At 41.9% G+C, this 27261-nt stretch overlaps 1 protein-coding gene across 4 annotated transcripts; it reads right to left on the bottom strand.

Annotated features, from left to right (window-relative positions):
- Nucleotides 1-34: 34 nt before the first annotated feature.
- Nucleotides 35-27256, bottom strand: LOC144475937 (uncharacterized). Of its 4 annotated transcripts, XM_078192380.1 has the most exons (7): nucleotides 27148-27256; nucleotides 24208-24313; nucleotides 19365-19466; nucleotides 14534-14776; nucleotides 12049-12252; nucleotides 8533-8682; nucleotides 35-2324 (listed from the first exon to the last, which is right to left on the bottom strand). In XM_078192380.1, the coding sequence occupies exons 2-7, from the start codon at nucleotides 24292-24294 to the stop codon at nucleotides 2259-2261; spliced, it is 852 nt and encodes a 283-aa protein (XP_078048506.1). In that variant the 5' UTR covers nucleotides 24295-24313; nucleotides 27148-27256; the 3' UTR covers nucleotides 35-2258. The 4 variants fall into 4 exon arrangements, with proteins under 4 accessions (XP_078048506.1, XP_078048505.1, XP_078048503.1 ...); XM_078192379.1 differs by lacking the exon at nucleotides 12049-12252 and having other exon boundaries at nucleotides 27118-27256; XM_078192377.1 differs by lacking the exon at nucleotides 12049-12252.
- Nucleotides 27257-27261: the final 5 nt, after the last annotated feature.

Below are 27261 nucleotides of genomic sequence, written 5' to 3'. Positions count from 1 at the left end.
ATGTTTTAGTTATGGGATAGAAAGAGGGGTTCCGTTTTATGACAATAAGATTTATTTATTTACACTACAAAATAACAGGGACGATTTATGTTCGATAGATTATGCGTTCAATTCGAGGATCAACACACCTGTGCCGAACGAGCATGTTCTCTTATCGCGCTTTCCTGAACGTGGAAAAATCGAAAAGAAAATGATCTCGTTCATGACTCGAGTACGATGAACAATTAATGACAACGCCAAAATTTTTGGGTCTTTCGTACAACCCTTAACGCTAGAATCGACAAACAATTTGTACAATAATTTCGACTTACACGTTCGTTCGCTTTTTTTTTTAACTATCGCACAATAAAAAATAAAAATGGCAAAAATGACAATTGTTTGTTAACTTGTGTAGCTTCTCTCGACCCAATATCTAGCTGTGATTAATTTTCTGCAGCTTTGGAAATTAATTTTTATCACAATGTATTAACTTATCAAGTAAAACTTGTATTCCAATTTCATTAGTATCTGCTGGAAATTAACAAACCAATCGAGTCATTATTATGATAAAGATAAAATTAGCAATTTCACTCAAATAACTAAGTAGTTTTCAGCAAACAAATATACAACGTATAGTTCGGAGACAATAAATTCTCTAATTTAATTCCGGCGTTAAGAGTTGTCGTAAATATCCGATTCACGCTTCCGGGACTCACAATTGGTCGCAGATTTCCGATTCATGCTTCCAGAATGTCAGGATTCGTCGAAATTTCCGAGTGCACCGCAGTCGGCGCTCTTAGCAACCCTTATAGAAACTGCAGACAAGGAGGCAGGGCTGCTAATACAAGGAGGGGGTTTAAAACAATCAATGCTTGGCACTGTTGTGTTCCGGGAGTAGCTATGTACAAGTCCGCACGAGTTTCTTCTTGGCTTGACGCGATCCGACGAATTTCAGCACCGGCAAAGCAGGATGTGTCTTGCGTTTATCCTAACTTTCTGTTCAACGGCGTTCAGACCAACAACATTCATATTCAATGTTAAAAAGTAATCAGTACATATTGCCAATATTGGTAATCGTTAGCAGAATAGACCGACGTATTGAGACGGCAGTAAAAGTGAAAAGTGATCGAAACATTTGGAGAATTGTGACCTCGGGGAAATTCTTGTGCTTACAGCACACCTACTGCTTCAACAGTAATTATGTTCTTATCTGATAAGTTTGCCTATCAACGTCAATTTTTAGCTTCAATAGAACTTCCATTAGGAATGACTGTCAATCTGAATTGTCCATCTGACTGCTCTTGACGATATTTATGATGAATTTAGTCTTGAGAATAATCGTGACGTCACAAGGTCAACACATCATTGGACTGTGCGGACGGAATCGAATTTGCCGCTGTAAACAAAAGTATCCAGAAAGATCCAAATTTACCGATTCGTGGTTGGATGCAGAAAAAATGGATTGCTAGAATGCATTTTGTCAAGAACAGTCGCGGTTACCATATGCCCGATCTCATTTTATCGAATAAAGTATATTCGATTATCAAGATAGCTTTTCTTATGATTTTTTAAAATATAAAGTTCTATTTGACTTAAAAATATATCCTTCACACTGACAATGTACAGGATACCACACCTACAATAGGTCACCTAACAATTTGCTCTAGCTGTAGTGCTACGAAATTATGTACACGCAAGTAGAAAACTCAAGGATGAGTGAAAAATGCCATTTGCAAATTACAAATGGCATACTTTAAGGAGTGATAATTTCATGACAGTCTGAACGCACGTTACAGGACGCAATCACGCGAGAATTCTTGCGGCGGTCGTCGAATCTCAGAGCTTATTTAAACGCTATATGTGTAATTGTGAAGAACTAGGGATCACGAGGGTAGAGAGAAAGAAGGTGGAGTGCGGAAAAAGGAAGATGAGGAAAGTTTCACGTTGGAGGACGATTGAGGGACGGAGGATGATATAGAAAGAGGAGAGAGGTTCACGAGGACGGGAGAGAACGAGAGGCAGGGTCGCGGTCTTGCGTGATATCGAACATGAAGTCGCGAGGTTTTGCATCACGATGACGAGTCGATCATCGACGAGACACTTAGGACCTCGGGGACAAGGGGACAGCACGCTGATTATGTCAGTCACGTTGCCAACGTCGTACCCGTGGTTCCTGCGACGATCACGGCTCGGTTTATGGCTCCCACGTGGCCCTACCACGGTAGGCCATCTTAAATCTTGTTTTACACTTCCTCACCCTAGTCCTTCCGCACCGAGTTCTAGATGATCGAGGTGATCAGTCTCGCCTTGAAGTTGACGATGCGTTCGCTCGTTGCCGCCAAGCGCTGGAGACAAAAAATATTCGTTAGTCTTGGATTTATTGTAGATTGATTAAAATAGGAAGATGCTCTAGGCATGAAATCAGTTTTAGATTTGAAATTGCTATAGAATTTGTCGTAATCTTGATAAACTTCCCATTGTTCTGCACAATTTACTCCAGTTAAAGTGAATATCATAATAAACATCATTCTCATTTCAGTTAAACTTGATGTTGCTTAATTAATCCTTCAAAACTATAACTCATCCTTTAAATAACTCTTGCCTTGCATTTTTAGAAAGTGAGAACGTTATCGCAACTAGTTATTACGAATGTCCTAATTAAATGTCGCACAACGACAAAACCATTGTTGTTCAACCAACCGATCAACCCGACAAGAAGCAAACAAAACACGCCATCATAGGTCAGATTTCGGTCAGATTTGTCACTAAAGGACACGCAATTAGAACAAAGCTTTAGAGGGTTTCTTCGTTGTAATCATGTTTAATTTTGCATCTTGCCAGTCAATGTGTAGCAGAAGTGCAAAACGCCACGATTTCGAAGAGAGGTCTGATGATCACAAACAAGCGAAAGGTATTCCACGTTCGTATTCCGTAGAAATGTTCGGCTGTTTTTCTCTGTTCTTCCAGGAAAAAAGACTGCTGTTTCCCGCGCGAAGAAATTTTGCAACGCTTTCGAGAGAGACCGCCAGCGCCGGCCACTTTCGACTCTTCTTATCCGCGCGACCGAGGTTTCACCGTCGTCGCCTCGGTTGGAAAAACGATCGCCGATCGACGTGGCCCGATCGACGGCAATCGTTTTACCTCGGACCCGGAGTCTGTAACGGAATTCACCGATTTTCAGCATCGGCACTGGCGTCGGGAGGAAGCGGAGAGGAATTCCCCGCGATGCACGAAGCGTGAACGCTTTCCAGCCAATGCCCGCTTCTTTTGCCGCGCGAACGTTGTGCATAATGAACGGGATTAGCGTCCGCGATCGCTCGCGCGAGACTCGTCTTCGCGTTCCTAGCTTGCGAGTACTATACGAGATGATCTGCGAATTTGTTTGCTTCCATTTTCATAATTTTTAATCACTTTGCACCACAACAATGTGCCAGACTTCTCGTTGCCAAGATTTCGAACATAATGCATTGAAGATAAATGTCAGCTACTTCTTCCAACCTTTTAGTATTACGGACATTTTTTTAGATCTTTATATAAATACATTAAATATTTCTGTCGCTGACACATTTGATAATTGCAATTAATGTGAGCATAAATATTTTTTGTCACATATGTCAAAAAAGTTGTATAAACCGAATTTCACTAAGTATCCGAGATTCGAAAAGTTGAAATAGATAAGTATTATCATGAATAGCAAGTTGTAACTTTTGTGTCGTAAGTTAAATTACTTTGATTGTCAGAAATTGTTTAGCCGGTAGTACAGCAATCAACGATAAAATTTTCGAGCAAGTTTTCATATTATCTTCTTCGACCAGATTTCCTTAAAACAACTAAAATTCGGAGTCGGAACGAAAGTCGTAGAATAATCTTGGTCACAACCGAGCAGCGATCGCGAACATTTAATTACGAACAATGGGTTAATCACTGTGGGGATAACGTTCGTTGACGTCGTGTTCCGTGTCGTGGAATAATTGCGAGTGTTGTGACGGTTTTGCGATCAACGCCCTCGGAACCAGAAACGCAATTCCGCGGGTTCTCCTTTTAGCGATCGGTCTCGCTTTCATTGAGAGCTCACAGTACGCGCGAGAGCGAAGCGTGAGCCGCTACCGAACTGCTTATGCGGCGGCGATGCTAATTATTTAATTGTCTAGACCTGACTTCAAATTCGGAGGCCCTGCACTTTTCAGCCGGTTCATTAATGCCTCTCATATAAGCGTTTTATTCGGAATTTTTGCTAAACAACCTCTAAGAAATCTAAGTAAATTTTAAGATATTACATATTCATATCGCTGCGTGGCTCTTTTATGAAAATAAAAAAGTATGCTTTTAGTATGCGCCGCCAGTGATAAAGAATAATCTGGTAAATTGAGATCGATGCTTAGGATGTAGACATTTATGAATATACATATGTATAGCGTAACTCGCTGCAGAACGGTTACATAAAGTATTTTTCTTTCTCTATTTTAGTCGAAGCCTGACAGAGTTCTACGTCACGTAAAGAATTTTTGTTTGAATTCATTTACGTAAAGATCCTTTTCCTTTAGTACTGTGTACTTTCAATTAACACGCAAGTGCGTTAGAAAATCGTACTGTAATCACTACACTGATTTTATGGGCTTATGGCAAAAGTGAATAGGCGAAATATGAAATTTGTGAAGACATAAAGAGAATTTAATAATATTGTTATACTCTTTTCTACCTTTCGAAATTATTAGACGAAATAATTAATTTTTATTACGTTTCTCTTTTCTACATTCTTCCTCGAAAATTTTTCTTTAACATAAAGATACACGGTCTAGTAATTACATATTTGACGCCTTTTGATTTTCAGTAATTTACCTTTAATCCTCGGTATTAATAGACATTGATTAAAGCCAAATTGTAGTTTGGAATCAGCGACAAGCAAACTTAAAAAGGAAACAAGCTAAAGAAGAAAACATTTATAAATCAATGCAAAGAGTTATCGTTAAATCGCCCATCCAGTTTATAGACCATAGTCTTATAGAATTTCATATCTAATGCTTTAATAAATCGTTAAGTCCAGAATTGATTGCGGAAGCGGTTACTTTACATCAACGCTCCTGCAGTTTTGATTTATAAGAACTCTGCACACCTAATCTGAATCGCCCTGTATTTGTTCAGTGAATGTTACAAACGCGTTCAACGAGTATATCGAAGTTATAACGGCGGTAGCGGACACTCGTTGCTAAAAGTTTTTAGGTGCGATCTAAACAGTATCGAAGTCGTCGAATTTCAAAGATCGATCGAGGACTTTGGTAGATTTCGAGGCAGAGGAGGCTGGCCTAAGTGGTGCCCCTGGCAGTATCGCGTGCCAGGTGGCAGGTAGCTGATGCTTGCATAAGTCAGCCGGCAAATGGACGAGCTATTTCATAGAGAAAGTCGCTTACATTTTTGCTTTCCATCGATCCCGACGGGGGCCGCTTGCGTAATCCGGCCGGTTTTATATATCTGGAACGACAAACGCGACTCGGCCGCTCGACTTTCGGCAAAATCCCGATCCGACCGACGAATTTGAATCCGATTTCGCGGATTTCTGACGAAATCGTCAAGTTCCCTCTCGCCTAACCGGTTCCATGCGCGTTAGCTCCCGGTCCGCGACGAATTCCCCCCCACTTTGAACGACCTGTTGCGATTATAAATTCCTTTACCTTCGCTAACGCGATTTCCAGACGACCGTAGGTCGACGAAAAGCATAATTCACGTGGTCGAACACTTTCTCGGCTTCTCGGTTTATCGCGAATCGATGGACGTATCTTCTCGGCTTTTCTAGACTTATCTGAACCTGCCGATCGTGGCTATAGTTGTAAAATTTTCTGATCTGCTCGTTCTAGAAGAAACTTCGGACAGGAATATCGCGAATTCATGGAGATTCGATGGTTAGGTTTGAAATATTGAATATCGAGTGGGTAGATTTAATCTCGAGGACTTTCAAAGTTGGTGCTCCGCCTAATACACTTAGGAAAGTTCCACTGTGCTACCTGGCTCCACAACCATTTTACTGCAGCAAATTGGATCGGCAATAGTTACAGTCGCGTTCAAAACTGAACGGTTGTAAACGTTCAAACGGTATAATTTTCTAGACCGTCGATGTTTATGCGAATGTATTTCTTCGTGGTGCAATTTACAGAAATCGAATAGAAACTTGTTGAAACCAACTTCCACTAAGTACTAAATTAGAAATCACACTTTTATTGAATTCTATTAATAGATAGTAAATGTTATTGTTATGTAAAATTCGCAGTCTGCTAAGCCAAATAAAAATTAGTTCAATCGATTAAGGCATTTTACTAAATTTGATTGCGAAACCTCCAAATTTCAGTAAAAAAGAATCTCAATCTCTGCTACTAGATTATAACAGAACGTGGAACAAGTTTGCACATTCTCAGTACCAGTCTAAATGGCAAAATCTTCAGCACTATAATCAAGTTACATCTTCAGTTGCATCTTCGAGCAACCGATGACCTAAATCCTACGATAGAGTCGACGTAACTATTATTAATCGTACCTTCTCGACCCGGACCAGATGCAACTCTCATCTTAAATCGCAGCATACGTTCTAATGGCCATTATGAATGCCAGATTTATGATTCAAACAGTGTAACACGGTTTTACTTTCAGATCGACTATGCAAATGAAAAAACGAGAACGTTTTCGGAGCTCATCCTGGAAGCGGTGAGAAAAGATGGAAGCGAAGCATTCCTATAAATCACGCGATTACGCTGCTCGGATGATGCGAGTTAATTTAATGCTACTTTGGTCTCTGGCCTGTCACGCCGGCCGCGCGGAAAATCTGCGTGGAAAGTGATCGCCGTCCCCGCTTTCCGGCGTGTCGTAACGAAACGGATTGGATCGTTTTTTCCGGTGGCCCGCGTCGCCCACGTTCGCATAATCGATTTCTAGCCGCGGAATTCGTGCGATCTGTCGCGCTGAAAACAATCGAGTCCTCGATCCACTCGAGATCGTTACGCAAAGTGGATTGTCGTCGCAACGGTCGACCGCTGCTATCACCCCCGCGTATGCCCTTCCGGCGGTTTTTACGCTTTTGGACAAGAGTTTCACCTGCGTGCTTGAATCAGCAAGTTGTTGATCTAAGCTGTTTCTTTAGGCGATCAGAGTAATTGAATTTCTCTTCTGTTGTTCTGGGTCTACTTGTTCACCATGCCAACGGGTCGAAATTTGACTCGTAACACAGTTTCGCATGGGTTCTCGCTGAATCTGTTTGCATTTCGTAAGAACTCGGTTTACGAAATGGCAATTCTATACATATATTTCTGAGTACCTCGAATTCTTTGTAATACGTAACTGTTGGCTGCCGCACAGTGGGGCAAAGTGACGAAATTGTGTCGAAATTAATGAACTTTCGATAGAAACGAGATAAAACGACGATTTTTTTAGGTTTAAGTTGAAATATTATAGAAAAAGCGAGAAATAGAGAGAATGCAGCCCGAATATTTTTTAATCTGGAAAATCTATGTAAAAATCTATGTAAAATCTATCTCTGTAGACCTTGGCACGCTGATTTCAAATTTGGTTGCGTAATTGACCTACCACTTTACAATTAAAGAAAATCATTGGTTTGTCAAATCATTCGAACAAAATAATTACGATTTTGTTACTTTTTTTGCTTAAATTGATTTTTTAAAAATTCTTTTCAAAAACACTGATAGATCACAAAATGCGTACAGTCCAGTGTTTGTAGATCAGTGTTACCGTGTTTTAATTTCGGAAAAAATAAATAATGATTATTTATTTTTCGTTGTATCGATAGACATTGAAAAGGTATTTATGCTGATAATGAATAGCCTGCTGTTGGCTGTGCAAATTTCTCTTTACATTGTGGCTATTAGAAGAACCAGGTCAGGAAAGGAAAAATTATCTTGACTATAAAGATCAATAGGGTGGAAATACAATAGAAATTTTCTAACTGAATAGAATAGAAATACGCGAGAAAATGGTTTTGAAACAATGCTACAAGTACGTGAATTAACATAGTAGAATAGTGTAGTAGAAACGATTAGTACGTTTGGTATTATCAATTGTTTGATTGTCAGTCTTCATAATTTTTAAATGAAACCAAATTAAATTTCAATCGCTTTATCGAACTTGGAACTTCAGCGAAGATAATATGCATGTCCAGTAAGAAGACTAAATTAGGAATAATTGAATGTTGAAAATGTAATACAAAAGTAGTAAAATATCAAAAATATGATACGTAGCAAAAATATGGAATAAAAACAATTCCAAATCAAAAAGTAGATTTAAAATAGTCGAATATGAACACATTAAATAAAATAATACAATATTAGAGACGCAGCACAAAAATATTATAACAATGAAAATATATTATCAAATAAACTAATAGGGCAAATCAAACTAAAACGCAGAACATTCGGCGCATAAATAATAAAACAAAATTAATGAAATATAAATTTTAGCAAAGTATGATATTGCGATCGTCACTATGGTTAGCAGTATCTCAAACTTTAACTTACCGATACGAACATTGTCACTGGGTTTTAAAAAAATACTCACGAGGATGAGATCTTGAATAAGGTTCGATATCCCCCTGTTGGCGATGACGAAGAGCCTGGTAACTGGTCCTGGGACTGCTTCGGGCGCGTCTTCAACTTTTCCGGCCACGGTTGCTCCGCCGCTGGCTGCACTTCCGCTCCCGGCCACCAGCTGAAAAGAATCAGAATCCTCTGGTTAGTGCCGACACCGTTCAGGTGCAGGTGAGCGAGAAAATACGGTCGTCTCATCGATCCGTTCCGTGAACGCGCGTGCTCTACATCGCTTGCTCTCGGTAACGGTCGTTTCGAAAACGGGAAACAGAGAACAGTGTTGCAGAGTGTGTAGCAGCTCCACGTCCAGGCTCCAGCGCTCCCGACACTACGGTGCTATTACATCCTGAATCCTACTTGCGGCTACGATCCATCGATCTTGCTGCTACGATCCTTACGTGCGCTCCTTCGGCTCGTGACATTGTTTCGTGGTAATTCTAGGCTGTCCATACTTGCTCAAACAATTGCCACTGATATCGGAAGACTATATAGCATTGGGAATCGGTTTCGATCGTTCATACTCGGGTACAGACGTGTCCTTAGGGTCACTGTCGGAGTATGGACAGCCTACAGGTGCATCAAAACTAGATATACATTTACCAGGACCCAGAGATACGATACATTACTGTGAAAGTTACGGCAGCATGACGCACGCTTTAGCATACCTACCTCGCCTAAATCGGCTCGTCTTGGACTGGTTTTGACACAGCTGGTGCCGCAAACGTACGTCAATTTGCTACGAAAGTTTCCTGCGCGATCGCTGACGATTCGGCTCCAGGATAAATGCTCAGAAAGATTGAAGTTTTAGATGCCAACGAGATTATTGCAATTTTCGCGATGGTCGGAAGATCGTTTAGAGCCGAATCGTGGCGTCGGCACGGCATCGTTCGGTGCGTTCCAACAGCAACGAGTCAAAACTACACAGCTACGCCGCTAAGAAATACGGTGCAATGGACGAGTACGAGATCACAACAACGAGAGAATCGGCAATCGATCAATGGCTGCCCTGAGATTTCCGAGTCGGATTGGCCGGGATGTCCAAGTTGCTTCGTCAGCCGAAAGTTGGTTGCATTTAGCCGGTGGTTGTCGGTGTCGCGTCGGGACCGTTGGCCGGGTGGAACGATTGGAAAAGGTTTGAGTCGGATTCAGTGACACTGGTTTAGGGGGGCTGCTGCATACTTGTCGCGTCGCGGGGTCTGGTTAGTCTTTATCGGCTGAACGGTTAGTGGATGGATGATCGGTATTACATGATTTCATGACGGGTCACTGGAAGATTACGCACTGTTCTTGTCACTTGAAGTTTTCAAACCCTCGATCATCGAATGCTTTTGAGAAACATTGATGATCTGAAATACTTGCATTCGATAGTACCATCCAGGGTTGTACACTGAACATATGCTGTAGATTTGATACATTGATAGCGCAAATTAATGCGTGAAATGTAAGGTAGTTAAAGCTTTAATATATTGTTTCAGTTCATTCGGTTTTTCTTCATGAAACGATGATGGTGAATTATTTGATCGTTTATTTTGTAAATAAAGAAATTTCTGTTTTCGGTAAAGTGGACGTGAGTCGACAAGCTTCCGTATGCATAAAATTAACATCAACAACTGAGAACTCATTCTGATGCAGAAATTACGAAACAGTGAATTGTTGTGCAAATATTTACGAGCGCCAATAGAGACAGTGTCATGTTGCTTTAATTCTGTTTCTTGGAATTATTCTATTCTAACAACGAATAGATAGCTTTAACAGTGACTCTTCAGTGACTCGTCAAGAACACGCGAAGGCAGATTAGTGACAAAACACTGGATCACGAAACCTGGCGCACACTAGGACCACGGAATCAAGAACTTAGACGCCGCAGTAACCCCGCGCCAAGCTCTCCTGCAATCATTTCATTTGTTTCACAGAGTTGTTCAAGAGTTCCTTCAACGAACTCGCATTCAAAGACCATTAAAGCGTAGAGAACCTGGCGCGCAGTCCATGCACAATTAAAGCGAAGGAGAACAAACAGAACATGAAGAAGAAAGATGAATAACAATGCACAAAGAGAAGATAAAAACGGGGATATCAGGCAACGAGAAACATAGAGAAACAGAGGAAGACGTCGTGTCCGCGTGGGCCGTAGTTAAACAAACGGAAGGAGGAAATGTAAATGTAAGGACGTGCGAGGTGACAATCATGTGCGAGGAAGACGACGTGCAAATCAAACACAACCGAGTGCAGCTGTTAATGCTCCGCACACCGGTGGTATCGAGCTACTCGAGATGACGCCCATGGTTTGTTTAATGCGAATAACTTCATTTCGAGGAAACAAACTGGTAACTCCTGCATAGCGTCGCATTCAATTACGCTTCCATTGTCTCATATTATCCGCGTGATCTTTTGGCTTATACAGGGTGTTCCATAATTATGTTACTTCCGGGAAATGAGAGGTGCCTAAGGTTATTCCAAGTAACTTTCTTTCTTAGCGTAAATATAATCAGCAGCCGTGTTTACGAGTTATTAACGAAAAAAACGTTAACGAATTTTTTTATTAACTCGTAAACAAAGCCGCGATTTACATTCTCGTTAAGGAAAATGTAACTTTAAATAATCTCAAAAACCCCTCATTTCCCAGAAGTAACACAATTTTAAGACATCCTGTATGAACATAATTACTGATTGCAAGTGAAAAGTGATTTTGACGACTCCGTAACATCCACTACCTTACGCGACGATAGGGAGGGACGCTGTACAAAGTCCAAGAAAAGAGGTGAATTTAAATAAACAATAAATTTATTAAATCCTTCGATTAAAACTTTCTTGATGCGACGCTACGAGGGAAACACTGTACCAACCCCAGGACCAAGTATAATCTTGATCAAATACTACCCAGAAAAATTGTAATTGACCTCAAAAGCAAACACGAGCTGCGCTTTTTAAGAAAAATTGTCGCAGATTTAAAGAGAAAGACGTATTAATTTTGCATAATCGTTTAACGCTTCTCCAACCCTCTTGCGCGACGCTAGAACGAGAAGCTGTGCCCAGCACGCGACAATAAAATATTTTTGTTCTGAATCCTACGTGTGGTCTTTGAAAGCAAAGGCAAACTAATTTCCACCCTTCCTGGGCAACTTTACAGACGACGCTACGGATGCTTAACCTTGATCAAACACTTGCAGGAAAGGACGTCGAAAGAAGTGTTCGCAACCGGAAGACTATGTGTCAGTGAAAGGAAGCAGAAACTATGAGAGAAAGACAGAAGAAAAGTAAAAAGAGAGAGAGAAATAGAGAGACAGAGAGAGAGAGAGAGAGAGAGAGAGTGAAAGAAGCCAGAATAAACGAAGATCCGGATCGAGACCCGATCCCAGCGATCATCGGCTGTAGAAGAGAGTCTGCGCCGAGGACCGCAGGATCAGAGGAGTCTCTTCCGGTCCCGTTCACCAGGAGATAAGTGCAGTCGGCAGTGTCCGTTCGGCTCTGCTCGGAAGGATTGGCGTACCGGTGGTAGGTTGCCGGCTCCTGACGCGTTGTTGCTCGAAGATCCCGTGGTGGCCGAGGAACCAGCTGGAGCGGCAGCAGGGGCGGCATCTTGGGGAGCCGGGCCCAAGTCCCGGGAGGCGCTTAAGCCGAGCCCTAGGCTCTGCGTACCTGCCACCACGCGGTACACCGTGCCCGCCGCTCTTGCCGCCCCGTCGGCCGCTTGCTAAACGAGAACAGAGACGAGAACTTTCGTTTACTGATCCGCTCCTCCGGTTGTAGGCCTGACTGAGTGTGTGTTTTGCTTTGTCATTGACATTTGTTCGGTTCGGGTTAGAGGTCGCTGCTCGCCCCCGTCCAGTCTGAAAACGGTCCCCTGAAAAGCGGCTGAAAGTCTTTAGTGGATTGACACTACCATGTCTCTTCAGCTGGATCCTCTTTCGCATCCTACTCGCTTATGCTATATCCCTTAAAGAGATGCGATTCAACGGCCTCTTTCAGCAGAGGATTATTTGCTGCGATGTTGTTTCTTGAGTGAAAAGTGGTGGATCCAAAGATTGTGAATTCACAATGTTTCGGATATATTTATTCTGAGACGAGATGAATATTCTCTATCAGGATCGGTAGCATCGTTATTCTTTTTAACCCAGGATTTGATTAAAATTTAATCAAATTTGGAAAGGAAAGAAGCTTCCCGAGTGTACTGGTTTCTAATCATTATTACAGATGTAGTTTTGTATCGTTAAAAACTATTATAAAATGTACCAGTGCATATATGCTGTATTTTGTTTAAATTCTAAACTATAAACATCAAGAATATAAATAATAACTACGAATTCTTTTGGAAAACCATTCTATACACCTTGATAAATTATAAAAATACCACACCAATCATGGAAAGGTGGATATAAAAAGTTGTATATGGGATTGAAAGCTGGTTTAATTTTTCTATGACATCTCTGAACCAAGACAATTAGTATTACACTTGTATCAATTCAATGTCGACAGGTAAATCGTTGCATACCCAAGAAATTGGAGGATAAAGTCGGGATGAATTACGTATTCAGATAATTGCATGAAAGTTGGTAGTTGTAATTTAGAAACGTCATTTATGAATTCTGTAGAGATTCATTGAATGAAATCGAGTGCATGGAAGATTTAGAGAGGAGAACGAATCATCGAGACCAGTGACGTTAAGAAAACGCGCGGTAGATTTCTGACTCCATAAAAGGAAGGCATCCATGGACCAGTTTGGAGTCGAATCGACTAGTCAACTGCATCGACTGGCCGTGCAGCTGCACTTAACGTTCGCGGACAATGAATCCTGTGCACTTTATCCGGTCAACCCGTTCACTGAACAAAACAAGAGAAATTTCTCAATAATCTTCGCGTTAATATTGTGGAAACTGGACTCCAAACGCGTTCCGCGTTGTCCTGATTACTTTCTAGGGTGACTCTCCCGTTGTTACCATCATTAATCCGATGGCAATTAAGAGTGTCGTCTGTCGTCGAAAGTGGAACAAATTGTCAGACAACTCGACGACTCCGCATACCCAAGAGTTTTCAGACTAGAAAATTAAATGTTTATTGCGAAAGCAATCTTACTAGCAGCTGATGGAAGATTCTAAGCCTTCGATAACGTGGCATTACGCGTACACCTGTCCAGTTGCCTAATAGGGAAATTAAAATTGTCGCTTCGGTGGTCAGTAATTGTCTGCGAGGTCGGGCCGTGGCTAGGTCAAGAACCTTGGAAGCAATAGACACACCTTGGAAATTTGGTCCAAGACTTTCACCGGTGTCTAGAGTAAGCGCCCTTGTAGTCGCTTTGCCAACCTCTTACTTGAATATTAAACAATCTACCGGTCTAGTCGCATGGCAGCGATCTTTGTTGCAGTTTCACTATCGTTCGCTTCCCTTTCCATTTCGCAAGATGAGGGGACAGATGCGAGTGTGAACTATGTACTGGGCCAACGACGTTTCTGCCACGTTAGAAACTCGGACTTATTCATGAATGTATGAAACATTTTTTTTTAACAATGTCAGATTAAAGATTGAACTGCGTCAGTCGACTGAAAAAAATTATAAACTGTAAATCGGTTTATTGGCAGAAGCTAGGCTCAAGCACGGAGATTCTTTTTATAAGATTCAAATATAAAACGTGAAATTGTGAAACTAGGAACATGCACTGCTTTGTTGCAACGTAGATCAATTTTGTATACATAAAAATCGTAGGCCTCCAAAAAATATATAAATGACTAGAAACTAGTTGGATGGACTCTCTACGGAGCTGAGTTGGGAAGGTTTCAGGGTCAAACAGAAATTTTGGAATTATTTCTGTTTCAAGTATGAAATTACACAAATGGCAACACAACTTGTTTGATTCCTATTCGTGCCATTTTTTTCTTATCGCGTTTGTCTGTAAATTTTGAAAAAAGTTTCCCCACTGTTCACTCAATCTTCGTCAACACTTGGAATTCGAGGGTTTTCCACGGTCACGGAAAACTCACCCTGATTATATCGAAGAGGAAGTTGCCGGAGCCAGCTCCGCTGCCGGAATTGCCAGACCCGCCGAATCCGAAGTTCAGGTACCTCTTGTTCCTGTTCTCGTCGTCTTCAGTTTCCACCTCGTCCAACGGCGTCAACGGCGCCGCGTCGCTAGGCTGTTCGTCCGCGAATTGTACTTTGACCTCATTGTTCTGCGACTCTGCCACCACCTCGTTCGCTCTGTCCTCCGCCTCCTGGTTTACGTCCTGCGAACAGAAGTTCCACGATCGATCTCCTCGAACCACTTGCCAAATCACTACCGTTCGATCGCCAGCAAAAATGTTTCCTTTCGAAGACCGTCATATGAACACCATGGTACAAATCAAGAACTTCCAGGTTCCAATTAAGAACGAAATTGTCTACGACTTCGAAATCTACACCTTTCCGTTTCAACGCTTTGACTGCCAAGCAATTTTAACAATGTGCAATCAGTCAGCTTGAACATTTTATGAAATCAGATAAATTCATTCAGTGTAATTAATATTGAAAGGTCAAGATGTATGAATACTGAAAGTTCGTAACTTTCATCGACTCCTAGCAGATACCATATTGCACATTTTCTTCTGGCTATCAAGTAAGACTAACGTAATGCCTATTCACGTACAGTTATAATTAACGCAGAAAGTGAAATTCAATTTTATTGGACCATATTATCACTTTTGTAGAAAACGAAGTCTTTGTGTTACTTTCCTGTTCGTATCTGTTCTCGCTGCGAACGTTGGAGTTTCTCCCTAAATTTGTACCACGATTTACGACGTCTTCGTGCAAGCACCTCGAGGAGCAATCAATTCGCAATTTGCTCCGCATTCATAGCAAGTGGTTTCCACTTGCAATTTGACGAGACAACGCTCGCAAAACGTGTTCGAGCGTTTCTACGATTCGATGGCGATCGAGCGGAACACGCGGATTAGATGGTGCATGCGACGCGTGTTCTCGCGATGTCTCGTGATCGGGAAACACGTCGCCAATTATATTAGTTGACAAATTGAAGCTCTACTGAATTTAATGGATTAGCGTACGATTCCCAATTCCGGATTCGCTGGTATACTCTGCTAAACAGTGTTACGCTTTGCTCTATTAACACGTCTTCAACCTTGGCATGAATCGCGCTAACATTGCTGCAAATGCGCGTAAATATAACACAGCAGGAGTTATCTATGCATTCGATGCTTCATATTGATCGTGAAACGACTTCGAAAAAATTTAACTCGTTTCTTGTTAACTGCAAACGCACATAAAGTCTGTCTCAATACTATTTCATTGATAACTCTAAAATGTCTACGCAATGAAAATCTTAACGAGGTGGTTTTGGCATTAGTTCAAAGTATCGAACACGCGTACTCTTTTCTCTCTTTTGTTTAGCTTAGTTTGTCAGGAATCCAAGTCTGAAATTCAAGTTCATTGGGAATCTCATGGCAATGAGTCGTCAGGGTACCTTCAAGGTTGCTAAAGCAAATTTCAATGGGTACATTGTATTCATTGTAATCACTGAAGCCCAATCGATGGCAAGTTTCGCTCATCGATCAGTCCAAATTCAAAAGTATCCATCTCCCGTCGTAGCCCCGTGCGAATACTTTCGACTCAACGATGTTTCGAATGTCGATCGTAACGATAAACAGATAACTGATGGATCGTCGAACGCACAAAAGAAGAAGCCAACGAAATAAGTCAAAGAATGAGGGACAGAGAATCAATGATCAATGAGAAAGCTGGAAGTCGTCGACGTCTGGTTCGCAGCAAAGGTCATCGACGTCCTCCATCGTTCTGAGACCGACCGCGGTCTCAGTGAAAGATCATCTTCACTGAAGCTTGAAATGAATCGAAAGCGAGAAGTGCTTCGGAGTTCGATGATCGACGAAGGAAACTGTCAGCTCGACAAAAGTCTCCTGTCGAAACGATAATGAGAGTGTACACACAGCGAGACAAGACAAAGAAAGACAACGTGGATGCACGAGAGATAAAACACAATAAATAGACAAAAAAGGCAGAGGAGTTAGCAGACAATAGAAGAAGAAGAAGAAGAAGAAGTGGTTGGTAAAACAGGAGAGTCTAGCTGCCGCAACAGTCCCGATTGTGCGGTGACTATCCTCGTCAGTCCGTAACTCCCGATCGGGTTCATTGACCTCCAACGTTTTACCGAGCTGGCCGCGACAAGGTCACGCCAGCGGGCTGACATCAGCGTTGGCGGCGGTCGTGGTAACGGTGCTCGGTTCGGTGGTCGACGAGTCGTTCCGCGTCTCGTTGTCCTCGTCCTCGTCCGGCGGGAAGGTCGGCAACGCGATCGAGACCTTAGAGCCGTTCGAGCTGGTCGATCTGAACCCGGAGTCCTCGTCGTCGTCGTCGTCTCCGAAAGGCGACGAGACGGTCACCGTCGATCCGTCGCTCGACCCGGTCCCACCGCCGCCGGACGGCTGGTTATTCCCGAGGAAATTCCGCAGCAACGTCGGCCCGAACACGCGAATCACCTCAGCTACTATCGCGTTCACCTTGTTTTCGATCATCTAGAAAACAACAGCCTTTAGCTGGCTAGGAACCTGCAGCGCCGACTGAGTACGGTTCGTCTCTTCTCAAGGCTGAGGATGTATGGAGGATTGTCGGTTCTCTATCGGTTCGTCGTGTTCTCCGCTTTGTTCAATGAACCGCCGGTGCTTCTGACACTCGGGTAGATTTTCGTGGGACTGGCAATGAGTTACTTCGTTGTCAGCCTTCGTGAAAGAAGGTTGTTCGATGGAATCTAGATGACCCAGATAGTGCCAGGAGGCCCAAGAAATGAACGACGAACGATCGATGCAAGGATCATGTGTTCAAAGATTGTTCTGCCCGGTTGTTTTTGGTCGAGATTTGTCCTCAATCGTGCACAGCAACCGTGCACCGACGTCTGTCTTTGGGTCTCGATACAACCTCTTTATGATTATTAATGTTACATGAATGGATTTGTAAGATGCGAACTACGTAACGCTTATCATTCACTTGTATCACGCATCAGCTCTAGTTTCTACGTTACGTTGTAAGTAGCTTCGATACAGTTTACTACATTTGTAGCGAATAAGCTGCGAAAGAAAATTTAAGAACAAGAATTTGATTTCTTTAATAATCGAATTGAAAATCAAGATAAGGTGTAGTGTTTGCCTCATGATGCGTGTAAACTATGCATTGAACATTTGTGTCAAGCAAAACTTATTCTAAAATAATGCAATAATCATACTTTTTGAAATCTGCAAACTAAAACTGATTCATAAAAATGAATAGTATTTTTAAATTTATCGTGTCAGGTGTACTCAAAACTCATTCTTTAACTGAGATACAATGTTTTTCGTTTACTTGTCGATATTGAGTTGGCCACACAAATTTTGCTGCTTTACATTTCAGTGAAGTGATTATCAAAGAGCAGCTAGTTGATATTACATTGACTAGACTGTACGATTTTGCTATAGCCGGATTGGACAAGTCTTATTTGTGACACTATACAAATTGAACATCGATACATGTATAGTATCCAATTTCTGTACAGCTCTTTGGAATTTCATGCAAAACTATGTTGCAGTATACAAGTGATTGTCGCATTACTAGAACCATGTAAATCTAACAATTAGAACAATTTGTTTCAATTTCCTGCCGGAAATCCTGACATCACATCGTAATCGATGCGATATTAAAGCTAACCGTATGTTTCAGATTTTACAGAGAAACCGTAAGCGTCCGAACGGACGTCAGTGTACAGATTACTTGTGCGTACGATAACGTCGAATTATTATTATTATTATCGTTTGTGCAAGCCAGATACGCAACGAGGTATAAATCCCGAATGCAATTCGTATCGAACGCGCAGCTTTCTTGGGAAGAATGCCAATTCGGTGTGAACAATTTCTCCTCGGCCATCGGAACGTTTCTGTATTTTGTGCACGCTAACTCGGAGGCTCATTCATACTCATTAATCGACTGAATCTCTAGCTGGAAGCAGTATCAGGCGGAATCTCTATACACCGTTTCCGCTTAAACTACGAATTTCCAAGGAACAACGAACTTGTTCCGATTGTCTGCAAATGCCAGCGTTAATTAATCTACCAATTTGTTTACGGGTTTCCCTCCGCGATACAATCTAGAGGACGCCCACAGTCCTCTTGCGGTTAATTGGATCGACCGACAACGCGGGATTTACGAAGGATCGAGGATCCTAGACGGAACTGTCAGTTTTCGGTGTCAGCTAATGCGTACCGCCAGTTGGAAAAGTTTACGACTCGCTGTACTTAAATATTTGAGATAGAGAAACAGAGTCGGAATATTTTTAGAACATTAAGTAATTCATCGGACAAATTTGAAAAGATCCTGAAGTGTTTGATAAAAGATATAAGCAAATACGAAGCAGAGTATATTTTAAACCATTGGTATCTTTCAAAGTGAGTCGAAGTTATTTTATCCACGATTGCGAAGATATAAGAAATATTTTCTCCAGGGTCCAAATAATCAAAATAATTGTGTGATGAAATAGATCTCTAGAATTTACTTTTTTATTCAAGAACATCATTATTTTCTCGAATTTGAAGTGGACAGTCGATTTTGTGGCACAACTACATTTTGCAATATTAACTACACGTATTATGCAAAGATTCTTTCCCAAATATCTAAAACGCGCGCGGTATCGTAAACACATACAACTGACGATCGCATAAACCACTGTTTAAGCTGTTCAACCACCGTGTTTATGAATGGCTATGGGATCCATAAGGTAGCGGGGCTCTAATGATCCTGGTCGTGAGCAGGATTTCACTGCGTGATGGTTCAGCAGTGGCTCACCTGAGAGATATCGGGGAAGAGTTCCCGCAGGATACCGATTGTCCTTTTGCTCCTTAGCGCGGCCTCGTTGTCGGCTTCGACGACCATCAGCCGATCGAGTGCCTGAAAACAGTTTCCCTTTGTCCCTGCAATCTGCTTTTCCACTTCGAACAGATTCTCCAGAATCTTGACTCTTGCGAGTTAATAGAGTTCTGTACCTTCTCGAGTCGGTAGAATTCTGCACCCTCTCGAGGTATGCAAATTTCATAGTGATCGATCGAGGAGGAATTTAAGTTTCGTCTAGTCGGCAACGAGGAAGTGCTCGTGCCTCGTTAGCCGGAACCTCGTTGAAAGTGTACGCGAGACGTGTTAACCGAACGGCGTTGCATAATCCCCGCGGCTCCGTTCGCCGATTTACGAGCGGCAATTTTCGAATTATGCGTAACTATCACGAGAACACGTGCTCGAAGACGAAAGCTTATGGCAACGGGAAATCCGTCCCGCGAAACGGCGAAACGGCGAAACTGCACCGTTGCGTACACAACAATAACTCGAACGAAGTTACCGAGTTAAACGTCAGGATTGCGTATTATTAGACGAGCACCGCATTAGTGCCGCTACAGTTTACTATAATGGACTATGGATTGTTACGTTATTTGCTCGGGCGGCGTGAGAGTTGATTAAGCCCGCGTTGCAATTAAGAACCGAACGAAAAACGCGCGCAGAACCTTCGGCGAATTAATTGTAGCGCAGAACGGTCTTGGACCTTTCATCGTCTTGCTCAACCCGGTTAGCATGGTTCACTTTCCCTGAAATCACGTTCGACCAGCTGTTACGATACCTTCAGGCATGTGTGTTACAGTTATGCTAGCAGTCTCTTTTCGATTCGTTGTGTTTCCATCGCCGGTGAAATTATCCCATCGTACATCGGGACTTTCGAATAATCGATCCTACGGTAACCAGTCTGTTACGGATGATACCGGAAACGTTTCTAAGCGCTTTCGAGAGGCGACTAGTTTGCGAAAACCTTTCTCCGTGCATCGTTGATCAGGCAGGACGATTTATGGCGGTGATTAATGGACAGAGTAAGCGCGATCGAGATCGGAGGGTGAAGATGCGCTTGATCGTGCATCGAAGTCTCTCAGGATACCGTGGCACCGTGCCCACGCGTTGAAGTCTCCGACGACTATGGCACGGCGGGCGCAGTCGAAACTAATTCTTGATGGTTGTCATACGACTCTAAGTATTTGCAAGTTTCTTATATTTACAAACATGGAAAATATGAAAGGATGAATCCTCGGGAAAGTAAGTTTTTGGATGAATTCTCGAGTTAGAATTTCCCTAAAATCATACGAAAAGAGAACTACCTCATAAATGAAGTATAGAAGAATAATTGGGATAAAATTGTGATTGTCCTTTCGTCAGGAGCCTAAGAGGAGCAATTTAATAGCAGAAAGATGAAATAACTCCTAGAATATAAAATATTTCGTCTCGATCCAGAAAGTGAGAAAGATTGTACAAATTCCCGACATGAGGTATTGCTGATTTAAGTGATCCCAAAATCGCACGAAACTGCTTCAAAAATAGAAAATAGAATATCTGGTTTCAGCAATGAAGAAAAATGGCGATGAAAGGAGTTCAAGAATAGGAAGCTTGGGAACCACTGCCGTCCACGGAGTGCCCCGAGAATCACAGATCAGAGAGAGGTTGGAACACGCGTGTACGCTCACGCACGCGCTTTCCATTGGGCATCGATCGAGCGAAGAAAGTGTCCGGTGTAGCTGAAGCGAGTGTTCGCGGCCAGTGAAAGTGTCGGGGCCGAAGAAGAGAGCCAGCCGGCACGACCGTACCGTCTTTTCGTTGGACCGTGTATTTCATCGGTCGTGAAACGACGGGCTATGCCTGGCCAGGCCACTCTTGCCTAACCTTTTCCCACTATGACAAGAAAGAAAAAGAGAAAAACAAACCTTCCCGTTCTGTAACCGCGAAACTTTCGTGCGTGACGCGCCTACGGTTCCGCGGATGACCTTCCGCTTTACGCAACGTTATACAGTTAATTCGTCGGTCGATTAGCCGGTCGCACGCGATTGGTAGTGCTCGTTAACCGACTAATCGGCGATACAATGGATGCAATCGTGGCCCACGGGGTGAGCTGGCGTCATGAATCATTTACGACCGCGAGAAAGTTTCCAAACTGTGACTCTGGAACGACATTCCTCTTACTTCTGTTGAAACAGTTTTTTCTTATAATTATCTCCGATATTAAGAAAGTTACGTGTTCAAAGATTCCGTATAGAACTATTGAAAACAGATTTGTTTGCCAAGAAAATCGGCTACAATGTCTGCTTCGAGAACAGTTAACACCGAAAATGTCGTTTCCTCCGCTTTGCTAAAATTTTTATGCATTTTTAAAGATACGAATATTTAGTGCGGACAGGATGCGCAAATATGTCACATCTATTTCCTGTGATTGCTTGTTTTTAATGTCCTCTCTTAAAGACTTATAAAACATTAATTATATGTAAGTAAGAAAACAAAAAATACCTACGAATAAACAAATTTTTAATAAGTCGACCATTTACAGAATCTACTGAGCAATTACATCTGTTTGAATAGACACACTCTGATTAATCGTAATTAAAAATTTTAATCTAATTAATGTTATTAGACTGGAGATTTCTGTTCATAATAAAAAGGATCTGAGTTTAGTGCAGAACATAGTAACTGCATAATAAAGGTACCTTTATTATGCGTGTATTTTTTACAATGAATTATGTATTGACACAAAAAAACGCATGTTTGTGGAGGAACAATTTTCCTTTAAGCCAGCTAAGTGCAGTCACAATATATCGTGGGTATTTTATAAACACTTCCATTGATGATCTCGCAGGAAGGTCGTCTATGACTCAATGATTCGCCGAATTCGCGAGACGATTGGATAAGCCAGGCTGAAAGCAAACGCTTGTCATCAAGCAGGAAACACGGTCGCCGTCATAAAACGTACATTAAACAGTCGTGTTGGCGTATTTGGAGACCTCGATCGAGGTTCTGTAGAATAAAAGAGAAGAAATGGTAAGAATAGCCGCGAGTTTCCTGCGGCCGCGATGGCGTAGCCACTCGTTCCGAGTGAAAGAAATCGGAAGCGAGACATCGTTTCCGATCATCGAATCGATCAATTCGCCTCGGTCCAACGATCGACGACCATTTTAGCCGTCTTGCGAGAACTTTCGCAACCGATTCTTCTTCTTTCCACTGGTAATTAACGGGTGGTCCCATGACAGCAAATTTCGCGATCGTCCAACCGCACTTTCTCCGATTTCGGGGTTCTCCTAATCGGCGATATCAGATATTTCGATAATAACGGCCCAGTGACATAGAGAAAGCGATCGTAACGGGATCGTTACGCAATATTCTGCTCCCGAGTGAATCAATCTTGTTGAACAAGAGATTCATCTAGGATATTGTATGCATACGTTTTAATTTAGAAGAAGTTGAAATACAGTAAATGCTTTTCAATCGTCCGCCAGCTTGTAAATGAATATGGACAATTTGTGAAGACAAAATACGATCATACGTGCTTCGCGGTTTGCTGTTTTTTTTATAGTTGATGACAGTCGGCGACTATAAAATCGAACCGCGAGGCACGAATTGTTTACGAGGCACGAGTTGTTTGAATTATTGCCTACAAGCTGAGGGACAATAGTAGTGTATAGAGAATTGAGAGAATGGACCGTAGAAATTGTAGAAACTATTTGCGGCTATAGAAAATGAGCAAGTGTAGCACACCTCATTTAGAATTTGTGGTTTATTAGCAGGGTGCTTAGAGCGATGTTCCTCGAGATATGTTACTAGATTGGTTTCCATTTGTTATTCGGAATTAATTGGTAGCACTAATGTTTCTCTTTTTTTAAGATGAAACGATTGTTGGACAAATTGGACAAGGCTCCTCGACGAAGTTTGAAAAAGATTCAGCTCTAGATTGCGCTTTAAGAATTCGCCGAATGCATTTTACCATCTCTAAATAGTTTTGTATTGTGATAAAATGATCCCACTCGAGATTATGGTTCAGTGATTTGTAGCATGCTTTTCATTACATCTGGCTATTTTTGGATTTTAATATGACAGGGCGAATGGAGAAGTTTGTACATGAATAACTTATACAATTTCCAGGAAATCCGTCGAGCGCAGATTAAACATTCTTTTTCACTTTCTAAAGCAATATTTATCAATGAATGTACCAAGCAGTTCGAACGATTAGCTTGTTTTTTCTTGTACGAATTAACGTAGCACTGGTAGGATTTCAATTGATAATTACATAGTATGCAAGCGAGTGAATCAATGATTCGATACGAATAACCATTATCTACGGAAACACCAAATGAGAAGTCTAAAGTGAGCTACGCTGATCGATCTGACACCTGCGGTGTCGCAAGAAAAATATGAACTCTCAGGAAAACGTAACTGCGTAAGATTACGATAACTCCCTCAACTGAGAAGCAACACTGTTTCTAGGTCAAAACGAGCATAAAACTTGAAGACCGTACAGTAATAAACGACACGTGCTGCGGTCAGAGGCTACAATACACTTTTGTCAACGACAAAAGCCTAACTCCAGAACAAAAACGCACGCGTTCGATTGTTGGTCGGTTCGCACATGTCCCAATTCCGAACTCCACGTGCAATTTTAATTTCGCTAATTTTAGAAACTGCAAATAATGGAAAGAGGCAGCAGTCGAAAACAAAATCGATTCAACCGAATAAAATCGACTGGATAAAATCGACTGGATAAAATCGACTGGATAAAATCGACTGGATAAATTCGACTAGATCTTGATCGAACGAAGGCATCCATCTATCCTCTTACCTCGGATCGAAGGCGATCTTGTTCAAACGGATGTGAGCTGACCAGAGCCACGCAGAGCGCTGCCAGGATGATGAACGTGGTCTTCATGTTGCCTCGAAGAGAGTATCTGCAAGAGAGACAATAGAGTCAGTGTCTGTTCGTCGGTGAGGGAATTTGAAAAGGGTCGAGGAAGAGAAAGGTACGGTTCCTGTGTGTTACTATGCTTCAGGATGGACCGGAAACCGGTCAGAAGGATCCCGGAGACAAAGACAAGAGTGCGAGGGAGCTGCGGCGTTCTTCAGGAGGGGATCGTGCAATGGCTCTCCTTTCTCGAGCATGGATACGTTCGAAACTATCACTTTCGACCGAATGAAAGTCAAGAATGCCGCTGGCATCTTGTACACCGAAGATTCTCCGCGAACGATGAACTGCCGCTTTAATACTATCGACCTGATCATTACCCTTCATTATCTATTACGTCTGCGAAACTTCAGAAGAACTACGCTTTGAAATATTTGAAAATTCCGGTTAAAAAAGTAATCTCTCAGAAATCGAGTTTTAGATCTGTTCAATCTGTACTCCCCTCGGGGATTTCCTGTTTGAGACTTTTTCATCCGTGTCCGGCTCAGAGATCGTCGGTCAAGAATTTTCAAGGCTGTTGCTTTGTCTTGAAAGTAAAGAGAATTTTTTTTAGAGTAATTTCATTTACATTCAGCCTTGACACTTTTTGGAAAGAGCTTTTTGAAGTAAGAATTCTGTTGTCTTGCAAACAGAAAGGATCATGTAATCAATCTAGCTAAGAATTTATTTAACTGATTCCTTGAAGAATAGATTGGATGTCTTATAAATTAATTTTATCCGTGTTCCGGAAGTTAAGCTCCGTTGAAATTAGCTGAACGTTAGTTGAACTAAGAATGCTATTAATTTATTGCCTTAGAGTTAAGGAAGATTTGATCTATATCAATAAATTCTATATATGATATTTTACTATCACATTCTAATAATTCTACATGGCTACAGAAGGTAATTCTAGAGGATAGAATTTTTCCAAACATCATGAATTGATTAAGTGATTGCGATTTTCCCTCGGCTGCTAAATATTCAATGAACCCCGAACGATTGTGGACATCGTATTAGTTTTCCTGTCGCACTGCACAGACCGAGCTAGAAATTCAAGTGGTATTGCAGAACGGTCGACTGCCGAAACGGGTCTATAATTGCAGTAGAAGGAATACAATGGTGGCGACACAGCCATAGCCGATGTAGATTCACCACGTGCGTCCCCTATCCGTCGATGGTGCAAGATCGTCTGCTGGAGGTCGGCCATTAGCAATTACAATTAATCGCGCTTCACCGGCTGCGAAAATCGGGCTACAAATAACGGACATCCGTCGCTTAAGATGCATGGAGGACGAAAAAAAAGAGCAAGATGTCACTTAACTGGATATAACTCCTCCCCCGTGTGGCGAGAGGATTTTCTCAAGCTTTCCAGAGAGATACTAACCGCGGTAACCGACCGAAAACTATCGCGAGTTACTTTCGAGGTCATGCAGCGACAGCGGCAGAAAATTAGCTACACTTTTCATATCCAACGGAGAAAGGAGAGGACCGTCGCAGCTGTCAAACCTTTCTCCCAGAGGGAAGCAGAAAAAGGATCGGTCGCTATTTCGGTACCGATGACGACGCAACGAACAATGGTCGACTAAGGAAATGGACACGTGCGTCCTCGGAAGGGTGTCCAGGTGTCAATAGGTGTGACGGAAAAGAAACGGATTTTCCTCGGGCACGAGATCGTCACGCGAGTTTCGATTTTCTCCTCGAGCTCGTCGTTCCTGGCCGAGAACCACTACACCGATCATTTTCACTGAGAATCTTGGCTCATGCGAACAACACTGGCGACGAAGAGGAACTCGAGGAGCATGTGCAGACACGTTTGCACGTGGGAAACGACCGGCCAACCTCCGAAAAACTCGTTTCCAGGGTCCTTGGTAACTCGCCGGTAAAAATTCCATCACCGGAGGTCATTTTAACACGTTTCACTTCATTTAAAAATGCATACTTTACTCGATATTATTCTGTACGCGGGTCTTTGAGAGTTTACGGTAGTCTGCTCCGATTAGCATACCTTTTAAATCACTTTTTAAACGTTCATTGTAGTTTTATGAGCTTTTTAAAAATGAAACTTCATTAAAAGTTGCATTAGAAAGAAATTCTTTGTAAGAAAGATCTTGCGAGCGAAACATTTTTACGACTGGAACCATTGATGTTGAAAATGACAAGACATTATTTTCCGTAGAAATATGATTAGTAATGTTAAAACCGTAGCAACATAGTACGCGTACGATAAATCAAAGAGGAAATTCTGACTCGTAAACAGTTAAGAATTTGTTTCCAATAATATCAATATTGAAAAGGTGTGCTGCTTTTAACACATTCATCGGCAAATATATTTTCACGGACTAGCACCCGCACCATTTTGAGAAAAGAATGATAGAATATTGAACTTGACATGTAACCTGTTTGCTATAATCGTGGATACATAGAAATCCATATCAATTGAAATGTCATCGATGATCGTCATCTCATCGAATGTTTTACATAGCCACTAAAATGATGCACAAATAATCGAACAACCAAAATAAATAATTTAACACATTACGATTATTTAAAAGATCCTAGGAAAGAACTTCCCAGTTCCATTCAGGTAAAATTTATTTCGCAAACCATCATTAACATGTCAATCCAAAACCCTCAACCGATTTTCCCTGTGCAGTCGATTCAACTTTTATCCAAAACTGTTCTTAAAAACAAAATCTTTTTGGACAGCTGTTGCAATATTTCGAAATTTTTCTAAAGGGTGGTCGACAGTTTCCCCACTGGTCACCGGAAGCCACGTGTGTCCCGATCTTCCCGTGTCACTGGGACACTCGCGGGTCTGTTTTCCTTGGTCCGGGAACTCACCACACACCGTTTATCAAATCCGTCACTCGATTAACTTTTTCGAAACCACTTCGGAAAAAGAGGACCCAAAAGGAGCTCTCGGCGGCTCCTGCTCTCGTCGGGTTTTCTGTGACT

This window comes from Augochlora pura, chromosome 10, assembly GCF_028453695.1.
Source record: "Augochlora pura isolate Apur16 chromosome 10, APUR_v2.2.1, whole genome shotgun sequence".
NCBI lineage: Eukaryota > Metazoa > Arthropoda > Insecta > Hymenoptera > Halictidae > Augochlora > Augochlora pura.
The sequence above is the reverse complement of the archived record's forward strand: the minus strand, read 5'-3'. Positions and strand labels throughout refer to the sequence as shown.

What these genes read in the sequence shown, in the direction of transcription:
- LOC144475937 (XM_078192380.1), bottom strand. Translation starts at nt 24,294, where the DNA reads ATGAAGACCACGTTCATCATCCTGGCAGCGCTCTGCGTGGCTCTGGTC. An exon ending in TCTTCCCCGATATCTCTCAG is followed by an intron (nt 14,777 to 19,364) that starts GTGAGCCACTGC and finishes TTCTGTTCGCAG; the next exon opens with GACGTAAACCAGGAGGCGGA. An exon ending in TCCTCTTCGATATAATCAGG is followed by an intron (nt 12,253 to 14,533) that starts GTGAGTTTTCCG and finishes GTTCTCGTTTAG; the next exon opens with CAAGCGGCCGACGGGGCGGC.